This window comes from Bombus flavifrons, chromosome 12, assembly GCF_040668555.2.
Source record: "Bombus flavifrons isolate JBK064 chromosome 12, iyBomFlav1_principal, whole genome shotgun sequence".
Taxonomy (NCBI): Eukaryota; Metazoa; Arthropoda; class Insecta; order Hymenoptera; family Apidae; genus Bombus; species Bombus flavifrons.
The window spans coordinates 11747511-11764985 of NC_138453.1; the positions used below are offsets into that span (position 1 = coordinate 11747511).

Below are 17475 nucleotides of genomic sequence, written 5' to 3' on the forward strand. Positions count from 1 at the left end.
CGAGCGGGAAACATAGAAAATAAATTCACCAAATTTGAATCGACAAATCCTTAGAAAAGCCTGATGCACATATCATATTACATTGCATAAAGTTAATACTGAGTTTGAAACATAGATGTCTTAGAAAATAAGGTATCCATTCTCTAATTTCATTTGTCGAATGAAATTTATCAATGAATATTGAATATAGTATGTATAACCTGACTGTCTTACCATTTTTATGTCATATGCGACTTTATCGACTCAATATATCACAAAATTACATTAATATTGTATACAATTGCCTAGTACTTCGTCCGTGATGTTATTATGCAATTGTAAATTACTCTTGTAGAGGATATATAGAATTCCATATTTGTACCGTTTCGTATTTCAGAACACGTGACATGATACCATGCTCCTACTCCAATAATTAATAATCGTTTGTAGTTCCATAAAATAAAATACTGTTCTCGTTAAATTTCAATGAAAAATAAAATTTCACATGCACTATTTAGACTTTTGAATTAATTCTCTAAATTTTATCTTCAAAATTATTTAATATAATCGTACTATTTGTGTCAAACACCTCTTTCTAAATCGTACATATTGAAAATATTACAATAATTCATAAAAAAGAACATTCAGATTTTTTTATATAAATAAATATCATGACAGCGTATCGTTAACAGTATCTTTTTTTCTAATGAACTCATTCCCGCAGTTAACTTCTCGGTTGTAGAAAAGAGGGACACTGAATAACCAAATGACCATGAGGTTAGGTTCTATGAATCTGTACCGTCCAGTTGTGTGTCGGAAGAAGGTGCGAGGTGATTAATGCACCATCACCGTGGGAACGTTAATTTGAAAAAGCGATATAAAGCATGGAGAACATCTACTGACGAGTCATTTGACGAGTAGGTGTACGTCACCTACATCATTCCGTTCTTTCGTTATAATAATTCATCAAGAAATTTTCTACAACATCGATACTAAATATATAATAAAATGGAATATGAAATTAAAGGTGTCAGTAATTTTTCACACAGATCAAAACGAAAGAACTCCGCCGTAAACGAGGAACTAGAATACTGGATGACTCGGCTACCAGAAGCTTTGAAAAGCCTTCCCATAATACGTTTGGCGATACCCGGTAAGTTTCAAAATATTTTCTCGTCTTATGAAAATCTATATTAGAAGCTAGAAAGCTAATATTTATATTTCGAAGTTTTAAAGAGATCATTTAATTTTATTAGATCCAGAAGAATTAATTAATATCAAATTTAGAATTTCTTTCGACGTACATAAAATTTTACATAAAATGAAAATTTTTAAATCACATTGTCAGTTATATATTTCGATATATTTAAAAACTAATGATCCCGTTTCATACAATTATATTGACCTCAAAATTATAAAATTAGTACATGTAATATAAATTGATAACTTCTAATAGGTTCTCATGATACGATGACTTATACCATAAATCGGCACAGTGACGTGGGACCCGACGAACCAAGATACATCAGAGCTCTTGGTCGTTATTGTTCGTTCGTTTCAAAACCTGTTATTTTTAATTGGTCCATTACACAACATGAAAGCATCAAGGATCAGCTCGATGGTGGAATTCGATATCTAGACTTACGCGTGGCGACGAAGCCGACGGATGGGAATATCTATTTTGTTCATGGCTTGTACGGATCGAAAATATATCAACCACTCCATGAAATAGCAGAATGGCTGTCTTATCACAATAACGAGATCGTAATCCTAGATTTTCAACATTTTTATTCATTCTCCGAAATGGATCATCACCATCTCGTTGAAACGATTTTCCGAATATTTCAAACAAAATTATGCCCCATGGCATCTACGTTTAATCACATCACATTACATTGGCTTAATCTGGAAAAGTACCAAGTCATCGTTATTTACAGAAACGAATATGCACAAAATTATAAAAATTTATGGCCAAGTGGACTGTGGCGCACTCCATGGCCTAACACCGTTAACGTTAACGAGCTTATAAACTTTTTAGATATCGAATTGAAGACGCGACCATTACAAATCGGTTTCGTATCACAATGCCTCTTAACACCTGATATTCCTTATGTATTGAAACATCTATGCGGTACATTGCAGAGAGATTTAGTACCATCGTGTCAAAAAGCAATTCTTCCGTGGATAAATAAAAAACGACCTGGCCGTGGTGGTTTAAATATCGTTATAGCTGATTTTATATCTGATCACAATTTTTTATTTTGTAAGACAGTCATCAATACTAATAAAAAATTGTATTTCAATGTACAATATTCCGTGTGAAATATTTTGTACTCGAATGCACATATGTATATACAAATTGAATATGAAATTTACGATTTCAATGCAATCTGTTTGTGAAAAATTATTTTAAAGATATTCTTGTATCATACATTTTCAATGGAAAATTTATTTTACTTCTAAAGAAGTATTTGTATATATAATAAATAGTATAATAAATTCATGTTCACGTTACTTTATTAAAAATCTAAATATTTCATTTTTATTCTAAACCCTGGCATAACTTCTAAAGTTTAATAACATCATAATATCAATGGCTGCAGTACGTTCCTTACTTATTTCAATCTATATAAATATAATACTATGAAATAACAATGATTTGCCTGAAAAGTGTTGATGAAAAAATGTTTTAAGAATAACATTTATGACATTTAGCTAATTGATTAAAAAATATTGAATAAAGTTTCACGTTTAAATGTTCAGTTCATGCACACTGAAATAGTATTTAACATCATATCATTATTATTAAATATTTAATTTCTATAAATCAATATAAATTTCATACTAATATTTTATTCTTATATCCTATATTCTTAATATTTTTGTTCCATTTTTCACTTATATTTTACTCTATTTAATTTTAACTACTTTGATTAATATATATATATATCATTATTTAAGTAATCAAAAGAATATGCTTTAAATATTTCAATATGATTTATGAGCATCATATCTCAATATGATTGAAAGCATACATGCGTGAAAATTTTTTTATAGTTATGGTCTACTATTATGATATAAATATTTAGTAAGAATATTTATAACATAAAAGGGTGGATTTCAACAAAAATTGTGCAATAAGTAATATTAATATCAGTTCAAAACAACAATTATATATATTGTCTCCATAATATGTTGCTGCACTTTTATCAAGTCAAAGATCTTTATAACATATTATGCTGAGTTTATGGCTTATTTGATAAGTTATAATAATTATGCGTAAAATAAATATGTAACAGTAATGAGATATATTTTCAACAGGAAAACAAAATGGAGGTATATATCACAAATAAAAAATATAAAAGTATTTTTATCTCACAGAGGTCGATTTTAAGTATGTAATATATACTTTCTATACCTTTGTGACAATTTAAAGCTATTTAATGAAATTTTGATAGTTGTAAGAAATACGTAAATATGGTTGAAATGATACAGCTTTGCTATATGAGTTAAATTAAGTAGGCAGTTCAATTGAGCAACTTATAGCTCTTCAAAAGTTTTAACAAATTCTCTATAATTGGTTTTATTTGGTCATAATGCTTTCACCTTAAGCTGCTTCATTTTAGGTGCTCGTTTTTTAGCTAGTCTTCGTTGTTCTTTCTCTTCCCACTTTCTTTGTTTATCAGGATCTTCTTCTTGTAATATACGTTCCTTTTCAGCTCTACGACGTTCTTCTCTTCGCTGTGCAGCTGCTTCAGCTCTGGCTGCATGAGTTGTTTTTAAAAATGCTTCCTCTACTCTTAATCTATTTTTATCCGCTTTGCTTTTACCCTAAAAATAGGATAAAATTTCAATGAATAAAACAACAGTATAAATTAGAATAGTAATATAATTTTAAAAGCATACATATATATATATATATATATTCAAACCTCTTTGGATAATTTAAAACGACGTAATTTATCTAATAAATAGAAGGTTAATTGTAACAGGAGTTTTAATTTTTCTTGACCTTCTGCATTAGTGGTACGTCCTTTAATACTTATATTTAGTCCAACAAGTAAAACTCTTTTCACTTCAGGCATTGTTAGCTGAGTTGTATCTCTAAAGTAAAATTAAAAGTATGGCAACATGAAGCAAGAAACACATTATTCTTAATACAAAACGTATTTAATACTTACTCTTGTTGTTTTGGACCACTAAATTGATCACTAATATGTATGTAATCTATATATGGTGCAAACTTTGAAAATGCTTGTAAAACTCTTGTATCTAAAATAGCTGATGCTGCTTCAGCAATTTCAGACATTACATAAAAACCTGATGGAAGACCAAATTTTTCCCCTGGTCTCTTTTCTGGACAATAAACACTAATATCAGCCATATCACGTACTAAATGCATTGCAGTCCTTTTTGTAGCTATTGCTAATACAAAACTATCTGTTTCATCTTTTGCTAATTCTACACGTATATGGGCCTGATCATTTTGAGGCCTCACAAGCTGTGCTAGTACCGCAACCAAATCTTGCCTCTTAATTAATTTCAATTCAATTAACATGGAATCACACCCAACTCTCCCTGAACAATACAAGCTATAATGAGACTGACTTTCTTTTACCAAACCACTTTCAGACATATCTTTGCTTGATTTTCCTGTATCTCCAACAAGAGAGAAATTATCCAGCAAAAGCTGCTTATGTTCCATGAGCCACACCTCTGCTATATGGGCATTTTTAAAACGTCCTGCTACATAATTGATAAAATATACTAATAGCCCAATAATCATTAGTATCTCTAAGTAAAAGCTATCCCATCTTGCACGTAGATGAAGTGGTATTTTTGTGATCGTTAAAGTAGAAGGTTCATCACTTTTTGGCCCTGCATTTCCTCCAGCTGCATCTAATCCCTCAAATTCTTCTTCATCTTGGAAGTGATCAAATTCACTATCACCATCCACAATTAAAACATCTTCCTCGTCGAAATCTTGATTATTATTTGATTCTTTAAGGTGTTCTATATTATGATCATTGATTGTTTGAGCTGGCTTCTCTTCTTCAAAATCTTCGAACTCTGCAAATTCATTGTCTTCAGGAAGCTCTTCATGAAAATGTGCTGTGACCCATATGTTGGTTGCAACCAAGATGATGTGAACTACAACTAACCACAATTTCATTTTGTCTGAAACAGAGAAAGCAGCAAAGAGCTAGGACATCAAAACAATAAACTAAACAAAAAATTATACATATAATCCTATATTTATTCTGCTTGAAACGGGTAACTTCGAGTAATATGCTACTAAAATAATTATATAAAAGTAATTCCCAAAAATGATATTTTCAGGCTAAAATACGAAGTGCTTAAAAAAGCTTTTAGTGGAATGATTTTATGTAACAAGAATGTTTACTCCTATCAATTTAATGTATTACACTAACTTCACTGTAAATTTATATAAAACTCTTCTAACTTTTCAACATTGATTCCAGTTACTAATTAAATATAATAATGTTTGTAATAACACTGTCACTGCACCCTTTCGAGGTGACTTGCACGCCACGAAGCTAACTACAAACTAAAACGTCATTTCCTTGATCAAAAGGTCGTTGTTATAGATAAAAATAATATTTTAATTGCCTTTTAATTTATGAAATATTTACCTTTGGGGAATTTACTTAATATTTCCCAAACGTGAAATATTTGTTATATATAACGTAATAATTCTTGAATAAAACAGTTATATATATATCTATATGCATACATGTGCATATATATACGACCACGTTCACATATTTTAATTAAAAAAACACAAAATTATATAAAAATAGTTATTATTTTACTATCATAGTATTCTTCAGATAATATTATATCGATTAACTTTTCCAACGTGAATTAAATAACTTATACCAACATTATTGTTTCCTTCAAGGTTTTAAAAAAATGAAAATGCGATTCGTCGATAAAGTAAATTTCTTTCTACAAACTTTCGTATACCAACATCGACACGACTATCTTGAGAAATATATCCAGTGATTAAACGAGAGATCGATTCAGTAAGTCCGTGGAAACGAGTGAGGGAAGTTCAGTGCGCACGCTTGATTGTAATACGTTTTTCCTGTCAAAATACGATGCGGTTGTTTCTGCGTTTTATCGCAATGCATCGTCAACCGTTCTAATGATTCGTTCGAGCATCGTGCTCTGATTAAAGGAGGAGCTCAGACCAACCCACGAATTAGAACTGTTCGAACAAGTGGAAATAAAAAGAGCGCGCGTTAGTGTAAATCCTAGAAAGCAAATAATGGATCAATACTTTGCGGATAAGGGTAACATGCGGATACGACGAAAAATCGTCGTACCTTTATAGTAACGTGTCTTGTACGTGCGTGCGCTTGTTGTCTTGAGAAACTTCAGAAGGTAAGTGTGTATTGTCGGAAAAATATACAGTCCCGACATTTATGTAGAACGTGTCACGCGATGTTTGGTTAAGGTGTACTACGTGTACGTACTTTCGTTTCTTTTTTCCCCGTTAAAAATAACAGAGCATCTAGTCAAAGAATGCTTCGAAAAATCAAGAAAGTTTCTCGCTAAACGTTAACAAAGTCGCGGCCGCATTCCAACGCAATTTTTACGATTTCTCTGCTTAATTCTAATTCGTAATTAAAAAGAAATCGGGATATGCGTGAATTACGAGATGCTTACGAGTATTCTCGCTCCTTGTCGTTAACGAAGAAACGGATACTTAACTTTTCTCGGGGGAATAAAACAATCGTGTTTCGATTAATCAACGACCATGCAGCGGATCCTACACACTACTCCTACACACTAAAGATCACGCAAGTACAAACAGTTACGTCAACCGGCGCCTTGTTCGTCACTTTTCCATTAACGGCAACAATTGCAAAGAAGTACACGTACAATCGTAAAATTAAACAAACGAGACGTCACGTTACTTCCATAAAACCTTTATTAATTCATAAAACACGATATTATCCGTTTTCTTTACAAGATCAACTATCACTTTTTACGATACGGTTATTTCACAATTTCACCGGTTTTGCAATGGGTCGAATGGGATTAAGTATTGATTTTGCAAAGTAGTTGCGTGCGTGCTCGAGTCCAGAGTCTCACCGTTGCGTTTTTCTCAGGTGAAGCCGTATCAGCCCCGTCAACATGGATAAGTCGGACAACCAGCTGAAAACCTGGAAAAAGAAGAGCATGAAGACGAGCGGCTCGGCGGACGTCGTGACCCAGCGCGTCCAGGTGGTCGTGCGTTGCAGACCGATGGACGAGAAGGAGTTAGCTCGTGGTTATACGCGTGTGGTCGACGTATTCCCTTCGAGGGGAGTGGTCGAGATTCGTCATCCGCGGGACGATCCTTCCACCGACAATGTGAAAGTTTTCACGTTCGATGCGGTCTATGACTGGAATTCCAGCCAACAAGACCTCTACGAGGAAACGGTCAGGCCACTGGTATCCTCGGTTCTTGACGGTTTCAACGGTACCATCTTCGCTTACGGCCAAACCGGAACAGGCAAAACGTACACCATGGAGGGCCTGAAGAGCGATCACGAGAGACGCGGTGTAATTCCACGATCGTTCGAGCATATTTTTAATCACATAGGCAGGTCAGAGAACATGCAATACCTGGTGAGAGCTAGTTACCTTGAAATATATCAGGAAGAGATTCGCGACCTTTTGCAGCCCGATCAGAGTCTCCGATTCGAGTTGAAGGAGAAACCAGACACTGGTGTATTCGTTAAAGACCTATCCACGTCGGTGTGCAAGAGCGCCGTTGAAATTCAGCAGTTGATGAACACCGGAAATCAGAATAGAACCATTGGCGCGACGAATATGAACGAACATAGTTCTAGGTCGCACGCGATATTTTTGATCACCATTGAAATGGGATCGATTGATGATAGCAGTGGGATTAGGGTCGGTCGTTTGAACCTGGTAGATCTCGCGGGCAGTGAAAGGCAAAGCAAGACTGGAGCCTCTGGCGAGAGACTCAAGGAAGCCAGTAAAATCAATTTGAGCTTATCAGCACTAGGAAATGTAATTTCGGCCCTGGTAGACGGGAAGACAACGCACGTGCCGTATAGAGATTCCAAGTTAACGCGGCTGCTGCAGGACTCTTTAGGCGGTAACTCGAAGACCATCATGGTTGCAAACATTGGGCCCGCTAGTTACAATTACGACGAGTCTTTGACAACGTTACGGTACGCGAATCGGGCGAAGAACATTAAGAACAAACCAAAAATAAACGAAGATCCGAAGGACGCGCTATTGAGACAGTATCAGGAAGAGATCGGTCGATTGAAGGAGAAGCTGGCGCAAAAGGGCACTGTGCAGAGACGAAAGAAGAAATCGAAGAGAAAGAAGGGAGACGAAGCCGTGGACTCAGAGTCGGAAGCGGAAGACAGTCGGGGAGAGGATAATAAAATAGAGACGGATAAGAAATTAATTGCGGAACAATTGAAAGCCGAGAAGCAAGAGACGGAGGCACTCGTAATGAGAATAAAGGATTTGGAAAGTAAGATGCTTTGCGGTGGTAAGAATATCATTGACCATACTAACGAACAACAGAGAACACTGGAACAGAAAGCGGCGGAAATTGCCGAGAGAAAGAAACGAGAGGTCGAAATGCAACAGAAACTGGAGGACGAAGAGCTAACTATGCTAGGCGTGAAAGAAACTTATTCGAACTTGCAACAAGAAGTGGATGTGAAGTCTAGGAAGCTCAGGAAATGTTTCAATAAGTTACAAGTTCTCAAGCAGGAACTCGAAGACGTCACTAACGACTTCAACAGAGACAGAAGAGACTTAGAACAAACTCAACACGAGCTAATGAAGGAACTAAAACTAAAGTATCTTATAATCGAGAATTTCATTCCCGACGAAGAGAAGAATAAGATCCTATCGAGAATTCACCTCGACGAAGAAGAAGACGGTTGGGTAGTAAAGGAAACAGAACCATCCAGCGTAGACTTGATAAGGAGACCCACGTCGATTCCTGGTGCCCGTAGGCCAGTCTCGGAATATGCCCGAATTGCTCTAGCCATGGGAGGAGGTAGTCGTTATGCGGGTGAAAATATATTGAATCTAGACCTAGATATGCCAGCTAGAACAACGCTAGACTATCAAGGACCCGCTATCGCACCTACGATTCAAGCTGTTCTCGAAGAAGCGTTGCGAGACGAAGGAGACATTGACGTCGATGCGTCTAGTGCGAAACTTAGATCGAAACCACGTTTGCAATCCGCGAAAATACGACCTAAAAGCGTTGGAAAGATCCCTCAAATCCCAGCGCCGGTTTATCCAAAGATGAGAGGTCTCGTACCGAAGTAGACAATTTTTTAATACGTTCCGATAAAGTCTGTAAAGAAACGTGTAAATATTGTACGAACCGCATCGTGAGCTTTGGATTAATACATATATATATATATGTATGTATATAATTATATTAATACATATAATTATATATATATACATATATATAATTATACGATTCGTTGTGATACGACACATGGTACTCTGTGTGCATCGATAGGCACGAAATAGCCGAAATCTTTGTAACTCTCTAGTCAGTGTGCACTGTGCAGCCACATGGTATTAATATATCGATTATTTCTGTGTCCAAGTCAGATTCCTATTCGCTTATGAAGACTGGAATGCGTAATTTTTGTTTGCCTTTTTTGTAGTATTTGTTAGAATAGAAATACGAAACATAAGAAGAAATATAACTCGTTTATGTGTTTTTTTTCCTTCTTTATACAATTAAACTTATGTGCTTTAATCTCACTATTACCACTATCGAGTTTAAGGATTTTTTGTATCTTTGTAGTTTCGCGGATACATGGAGAACTTACACGCTTAAAAGTATTTACAAATGAAGATTATAGTTTACTCATTTAATCTAATGCTTTTTACAATTCTTCTTTTTTACTATAAAATTACATACAGTTACCCTTGATATTATATATATATATATATTTTTTTTTAACATTAAAAGTGCTTGTAAAAATAACATCATTATTTTCGACTCCTTTGATATTTTATCACACGTATCTGAAACTGCTAAATTATAAAACGATGAACAATTGATCGAATTAAAATTAGCATAACAAAATTGTAATATAAAGTAGTCGTTTTTTCGTTTCAAGTTCTTTTTTTTTTACTTACTTTCGTCCCGTTGACATTGATCGTTTTTTAAAAACACTCCATCTTTAGAAACACTCACTCCACGCCTGTACGCGATACACTTTAAGAAAGATTTCATTGTATTTTTTCTTTTTTGTATTTAATTTTCTCGTTACCGACGAGGGCGAGATGCGCGATTATAAACGTATAAAAAACGACGGGGAAATAAATTTTTCTGCACGAAGAGAAACGACAAATGTAAATGTGAAATATATCGGGAAGTCCTGTGACAATGAAATAAGCGTATTATTAACCTTTTTTTCTTTCTTGTAGAAATGATCAGGGTACTTCTGATTGGCATAGTAGTGAAAAAGTTATTATATTAACGTAGTAGTGAAAAAGAGCGCTATATTAAAACGTATTTACATCAATTCTGTTAAATTATAAACTCAACAGGATCCTGATCATCTCTAAATCTTGATTAGAGTTCTTGAACTAGTAACATTTAAACATTCACATTAGACACTGTAATAGCGTCTAAGGTAAAAATCCCTTAACAATTGTAAATAGCTTTACAATTATGTAAAATTCTTGTATATTCTCGATAGCCTGTAAATCGAATGTCACGTTAATAGAAACGCTGTTGTTGCACGTAATTTCCGTATGGTTGTTGTTGTTGTTGCTGTGAATAACTGGAAGAATGAGCCGTGGGCGGTCCAACGTAAGCTGATGTATCGTAATTTTGTTGAGTCGGATATTGATTCGATGTCATGGACGGTCCACTGTATTGACCCTGATTCCCTAGACCACCGTATCCTTGATAATTATAACTATTGTCCATGTAACCCTGATTACCACTATAAACTTGTTGAGGATAATTTTGGAATTGTTGATTGGACATGTTTGGATAACTTAAAGAAGGTCCTTGTGGACGGGAACAAGATTGTTGATTATTTTGAACATATTCTTGATTATAAAAACTCGGCATTGAAGCTGTTGATGTGTTAGACATTGAATCTACCGGTTTCACCATATTTTTCTCAGAATTATCGTTTCCGAGTGGTAGATGCGATTTTGGCACGTATTTGTTTGGAAGATCACCCATTATGTTAGCTATCAGTCGCTTCGTCTCGTTTAAAATCGCATTTGGGTCGTTAGTTTTCGTTAATTCCTTTGATCTTACGGGAGAACGTGATCTCGAACGTGAGTGAGAGCGCGTCCATGATCGCGGCGAATTCGACAATGATTTCGAAAACGCTCGTGACTTTTTCTTTGCTTTTTCATTCTCACTAACATTTTTATCCGCTGCTTTATATATATCTTCAAACGTGTAATCATCATCATCATCTGATAAATCTAACTTTGTCTTTTGTTTATCGTCATTGTCATTTTTAATCTGTTGTTCTTCCTCGTCATCGTTCGCGAACATATCTATCTTAGGTTTCCATTTATCTTCCTCCTCTACGAGATTTTGATTTGCCTTACGTCCGGAGAATGGAGAGATACTCCTATTCGACTTAGAAGTAATCTCCACTTTTTCTGGCGTTGGAGATTTTATTTTTGGTACTGCTGACGCTATCGACGTCATGCCCAAATTAACAAACGCTCTTAACTTTTCTACTCGAACTGGATCGGTTACTTCTAATTTCTTTAAAAAATTAATAAGTCCGTGTTGTTCCTGAGTGGTCAGGTCTTTAAAGTTCTGTAAAAGCGATTTCAAGTCCGAATCCGATAAACTCTCCATTCTAGAAGTTTGGCGTTCAACTGTATCCACCGTTGTTGAAACAGTAGGTGCAGCATGCGTTGTAGCCTCAGGTAGAGTATTACTTCCGCTTGATAGTCCTTTAACGAAATCTGCGGTAGTTACTGGTTTATCAGAATTTTTAGATGCCTCAGCCATTCCTACAACTGCGTTAATGAGAGTTTCTAATTCTTCTTGCGATACGTTAGATCTACCTTGAGCTACCAAAGCAGCTGCTATCTGTTGAGCTATAGCTACCTTATCTACAGTTCCGACACCAGGTACGCTAACGGGTTCGGACTTAATGGCGGGTGTAATTATCTCAACCGGCCTTTGATAGATAGCTGTTCTAGGCATATAGCTCGTCGATCTGGCAGCTTCTAGTTCGTGTTTCTTCTTTTTCTCCTCCTCCATTTTCTTTTTGCTTTCTGTCGCCTTATGCAGCAATTGAGCAATGTTTTGTATCGCGGTTTTTGTTGGCGTTATGGCCATTTTTTCTATCATTCCCGCGAATAATTGGCCTTTTAATTTTTCTTTGACTGTTTCAAACAATACACACACTTCTTCGTCATACAGTAATTCCTCGGCAGAATTAGGTTTCGCTTTTTCCGCTGCTAACGCTTTCGAAAGAAGAGATACTATCTTTGGCCCAAGAGAACCTAACTGACCCTCTAGTGCCGTAAGTAATCGCAATAAACCGACAACTTCTAAATCCTCGGTCAATACCTCGTCTGGTATAGGGCTCGGAGACTTGTCTGTTACCGGATATGGTGTCGCGTAATGTATCGGTCTGGTACGTGGTGGAATTCCCCGAGGATAATAAGTGCTTCTATACATGCTTCCTCTTCCACGTATGTATGAAGAGTAAGCGTAATCACGTTCCCTAATGTCATGACGATCATAATAATCCGTCTTTATTGTTTTCGTACCGACATACTCCACTTCGTCATCGCTCTCCACACGATGGCGACTTCTTTTAGGCGATCTGTCGCGCCTGCTCGATGGAATCCATTTTTCTGGTGGCTTATCTTCCGGTAATTCTAATCGTTTCCTGATCTCTTCTTTCCGCTGTTGCAACTGTTCATTATGAATTTCCCGCATTCGTTTATTCCAAAACTCGATCCACTCCGGTTTAAAGTCATGTTTGCTTGGATCTTTACCTTCGGCTTGTAATTCTTTATATCGCCTGTTCCAAAACTTTTTCCATTCGTCGGGATAAGATGGATGCTTTTCTGGGTTTTTCTCGTGGAACTTCAACGCGCGATCAAGAGTTTCTTCGGCACGTCTGATTTGTTCTCGATATTTGTCCCATTTATCTCGCTCCCTAAGAGGTTCTGGGGAACGCGAACGTGAACGAGTGTGAGAACGCGTACGATCGCGCGAATATCGCGATTTACTACGATATTTTCCACTTTTATCTACTGAACTGGCTTTACGATTACGAATAGGTGATCGTGATCTCGAACGCGATGGCGATGGGCTACTTGATATGCTCGAAAGCGACGAGAGAGATTTCGTCTCGTCGGAGGGGCGTTTGGGGGACTTTTTCACGTTCTCTTCGTCTTTATCTAGGGGTTTACGAATACTTAATTTATCCCTTGTGAGAATACGGATCTTGAAACCCCTAAAAAAAGACAAAACATTAATTCAACACTTGATTTTCAGTGGCTTTATTAACGAAGGAAGGCATATGATCATATTCCATATATTTATATTGTTTCTGGATTATCATATTACTCGTCAAATTTATTTAAACGAAGAAAATGTCAAAAATTAAATATTGACAAAAACATTAAACGAATCCTGTTAAATCAAAATATTATATACACAATTCGTAATCAAAGGTAAGCATTAACTTACGATTTAGTAGTATCTGACTTCGAGTCTGTTTTCTTCGGCGATGATTTTTCATTTTTCTTATCTTCACTTTTATGTTTATTGTCTTGCTTCTCATTGGCAGGTTGAGAATCTTAATACAAGATTATTGAACGATTCAATACTTGTAAATACACAAACGATGTACATTGAAGATATAGATTGTCATATACTCACCTTTCTTTGAACTACTATTACCAGTCATTTCTGCCATCTTCTCTTCAAAGTTCGTTACCCATCGCACATCGTAAACATCCATAAATGTTAATTCTGGCGTTTCCCTGCACGTAGGAAACAGCCATTGATTTAAAGGAAAAGTAAATTAAATTACGAAGATCATTAACGCGCACCTTGTTGAATCATGTTCATAAACATTCGTAAAATCACGCGAACCGATGTTCGTATAATGTTCGACCGTATAGAAGTCGAAAATGTGGAAAGGTAAATATCATGACTTACCTAAAATGATAGTCCTGATAAACCCTTTTGATGTATTGCATTTTACTCTTTTCGAATTGATTCTTGTCGACCAACTGCGGTTGTAATCTTCCAAATCGTTCTTCGATCTTCTTTGCCACTAACACAGATATTTCATTAGCTCCACGCTTATAATTAGGAGTACGCGGTAATTCCGTAATTGCTCGCGATATTGTTGGGAAATGTCTATTTAGATAAGTTATTCTGTGATTATAGCTGGTAATGTGAGCCATAACAGTGCGAGGATCACCTCGTTTATCACACAAAACACATGTATAACTGGGTTCACAAGAGTCATTGTCAACCAGTTCAAGCAGATATTCAAGACCAACAAGCGGTGAACTTCTATGTCGATCCAGACTCATCTGAATCGTAGTTGTTCTAGTTATTTGATCTTCCATGCCAGGTGGTATTGGTTCTCCGGGTGCCAAGCCATCACCAATAGCCGCCGATTGAACAGGTGGGGCTGTTTTCACAATATCTGACCGTTTGGACCATAATAATACTGGGTATGGCCATTCGTTTAATTTCATTTTGTGACGACTACACATATTATGATTTAGTAATTTATGAGCTCCAAATAGAGCAATATTACAGATATGACACCATATATCACCATCTTCTGTCTCAGAATATACAGGTCTGAGAGTGCCATCTTCGGCAGTGACACTGCTCCTCATTAAGCGTTTTCGATCATATTCTTCCTGTGAAATATAAACACTTTATAGAATGGGCAGATAACATGTCGCAGAATATAAATATATAACATTAATTTGGACATGAAAGTAGTAGATTTTTTATTACAGAAACACAGATTTCCTTTGTGAATTCTGCTTTGGATTAGATATGTTTTATGTATCTAACTTTAGCAAATGTGTATTACAATATATCTAAGGTTCTAATAAATAACAATATCTTTTACAAACAATTCCTATTACGCATTACCTTTTCTTTATCTGCTTCAGATAAATGAGAGGGATTGCGTCCCTCTATGTCAAGATCATCAAAGTTTTGCATGGTTAACCACGTCTACGAAAAATTGTTGCTGAGTTTTCTGAAAGTATAAAAGTGCTATCATGTTTGAGAATGATAACAATGCAGCATTAGGGCTGGCATGAAAATATAAGAATTAGTTAATTGCACTACAATTACTATAAAGTACATAAAGTTAATGGTATAAAAAAATAAATTCTTGATTAATTATAAATAATAAATTGGAAACAAATATATAGTTACTCTAAAGAAAGCTTGAAATTATAAAAGTAATATACATATAGTCAATGTTCACTAATATCTGTAGAAACGATATATTCACAGAGTAATAATGTTATTTTATAAGCCAACCCTGCAGCAGCAATTTCATTTAATCATTTGTGATTTATTTTTTTCAAAGTTTGTTATAATAAAGCTACAAATTTAAAAAAACTATACTTACCCATTTAATGTTGTATATACTATAATACTCAAACAATTTATATACACATATAATATTATTTAAATGTGAAGTTTCCATCGAGTAAATTTTATGTTAAATAGGTTTATTATAACTTTATATTTGAAAGCAAATAGCTTAGTGCTAACTGCTTATAAGTGCTGTAAAATATTGCTGAATAGACAATTTCAGCAACAGAAAATACAACACAAATACTTAAATACATTTTAAACAAGTTCTTATAACACACTTTATAATATAAATCAATTTTTATATACGTACTTACATATTTAGGCTAATAACTCTAAAAAGTAATTGGGCTCCTAAAGGAATTCATATTAAAAGAGATTTGTTTTTTAAAATAAGAAATAATTTATGTTATTATTATTACTATTACTACTACTTATAATTTTTTTGGAATATAGGAATCAATCCCTAACTACTTACCGATAGGAAGGAAACCTCATATTTCCAATAATGTTTCCAGGATACACAAGTACCACAAAACATTAAACAAAGTGCACCATGTAAAGACACTAACATCACACAAAGTTAATATTTAAAATTACTTTGCGACTGATAATAAAAAGAGAAAAACATAGCCATTCAGGTTGAAATAAAATCATGTTATATATAGAATGAACACAGCTAATACGAATAAAGCTGTGAGTTTTGTTGTTAATAGGAGAATAAACGAGACTTATATAAACAATGTGTGTCTTTTTATTAAGCGGTGCTTGCTTAAACAAATTATGCTGCTAATAACATAATAGGAATAACAAAATCATGATGAAAATTTCGGAGCAACCTGTAATACAGGTAACCAAAAGGCTGTTCGATCGATTTAATCCATAAAAATATAATACAGTGGTATTTTCACTCGCGTCGCTAATTTTTGGCAATCAAGCGATCATAGCCAAATGGCGAACCCTTGATTTTTAATTAATTCTCCCTTTTACAATGCTATTTTTTTCATTTCTTTCGACGACTTTACCCTTAAATTATAACCTCCCATAACATCGAAATAAAAAGAATAAGCTTGACTTACCAAATTACCAATGCACGATGATCATATTCAGTAATTCTGTCCGTGTAGATTTTTGCTTCCTTAATTTTGTTTTCGACAAAACCTTTCGGTAGCCATATCGAAAAAGAAATATTCAACGAGCAAAGATCTGCGCATGACTGGCCTGCATATAGAGGTCGTGTTCGGTAATTAATTGCTGGTAGAAAACTTTATTACCAACGTGAATTTTTTTCCTGTTTTTACAACACCCGATAAATATATACATTTGCGCGTATGTATACCGACGAAATCAATGATGTGTGCTTCCATTTTTAAATCAATCTGAATGAATACCGCTGTTGAATCATGCTACAAAGTACTGTTAAATATGTATATATTTAAATAAATTATACATCTGAAACGAAAATAAAATAAATAATAAATTCTATTTCTAGATGTTAATACATATAGAAAAAAGTAACATCAAAGAGGTTTCTTCTGTTCCCTTTTATTTCTTCCTTACATTTGTTTTCAATTTGAATTTCTTATCGATAGAAGCGATGTAAATTTTTATAATGCTGTTAAAATATTGTATTTCGTAGTATCGATTACGTCGTAGCAACAAATTTGTATATACGTCCATTAAACAGATATAAATATGAATGTATGATAGTATAATACATTCGTTATTCAATTTTTCATAAAATTCTAGAAAAGATGCGAAAAATCGTATTCGAAAGCTCTACATTATTTACCGAGCTACTATGCTTGCGATAAAGTTTTCCAATATTTTAGTCGAGATATATCGGTAGATCAAAAATATCGAAAAGC

General features: G+C 34.7%; 3 protein-coding genes across 7 annotated transcripts; 2 read left to right on the plus strand and 1 right to left on the minus strand.

Annotated features, from left to right (window-relative positions):
• The first annotated feature begins 392 nt into the window (after positions 1-392).
• On the plus strand, positions 393-2476 carry LOC138185646 (PI-PLC X domain-containing protein 3). Its single transcript, XM_069124762.1, has 3 exons — positions 393-581; positions 704-1132; positions 1436-2476. The coding sequence occupies exons 2-3, from the start codon at positions 988-990 to the stop codon at positions 2299-2301; spliced, it is 1011 nt and encodes a 336-aa protein (XP_068980863.1). The 5' UTR covers positions 393-581; positions 704-987; the 3' UTR covers positions 2302-2476.
• LOC138185627 (PAT complex subunit CCDC47) lies at positions 1208-16846 on the minus strand. Of its 5 annotated transcripts, XM_069124714.1 has the most exons (6): positions 16687-16846; positions 15152-15260; positions 14189-14910; positions 13907-14010; positions 13715-13823; positions 10252-13478 (listed from the first exon to the last, which is right to left on the minus strand). In XM_069124714.1, the coding sequence occupies exons 2-6, from the start codon at positions 15221-15223 to the stop codon at positions 10742-10744; spliced, it is 3744 nt and encodes a 1247-aa protein (XP_068980815.1). In that variant the 5' UTR covers positions 15224-15260; positions 16687-16846; the 3' UTR covers positions 10252-10741. The 5 variants fall into 5 exon arrangements, 4 of the variants coding, with proteins under 4 accessions (XP_068980816.1, XP_068980817.1, XP_068980818.1 ...); XR_011174686.1 differs by lacking the exons at positions 10252-13478; positions 13715-13823; positions 13907-14010; ... (1 more) ...; positions 15152-15260; positions 16687-16846 and adding exons at positions 1208-1543; positions 1625-3810; positions 3912-4083; positions 4161-5157; positions 5412-5573; XM_069124715.1 differs by lacking the exons at positions 10252-13478; positions 13715-13823; positions 13907-14010; ... (1 more) ...; positions 15152-15260; positions 16687-16846 and adding exons at positions 1208-1884; positions 3586-3810; positions 3912-4083; positions 4161-5157; positions 5412-5573.
• Positions 6021-9716, plus strand: Klp68D (kinesin-like protein 68D). Its single transcript, XM_069124738.1, has 2 exons — positions 6021-6400; positions 7134-9716. The coding sequence occupies exon 2, from the start codon at positions 7144-7146 to the stop codon at positions 9319-9321; it is 2178 nt and encodes a 725-aa protein (XP_068980839.1). The 5' UTR covers positions 6021-6400; positions 7134-7143; the 3' UTR covers positions 9322-9716.
• Positions 16847-17475: the final 629 nt, after the last annotated feature.

Coding starts and splice junctions, on each gene's coding strand:
- LOC138185646 (XM_069124762.1), top strand. CDS start 988: ATGGAATATGAAATTAAAGGTGTCAGTAATTTTTCACACAGATCAAAA. Junction 1,133..1,435: donor AATACGTTTGGCGATACCCG/GTAAGTTTCAAA, acceptor AACTTCTAATAG/GTTCTCATGATACGATGACT.
- Klp68D (XM_069124738.1), top strand. CDS start 7,144: ATGGATAAGTCGGACAACCAGCTGAAAACCTGGAAAAAGAAGAGCATG.
- LOC138185627 (XM_069124714.1), bottom strand. CDS start 15,223: ATGCAAAACTTTGATGATCTTGACATAGAGGGACGCAATCCCTCTCAT. Junction 14,911..15,151: donor CTGAAGCAGATAAAGAAAAG/GTAATGCGTAAT, acceptor TATATTTCACAG/GAAGAATATGATCGAAAACG. Junction 14,011..14,188: donor TATCAGGACTATCATTTTAG/GTAAGTCATGAT, acceptor TCCTACGTGCAG/GGAAACGCCAGAATTAACAT.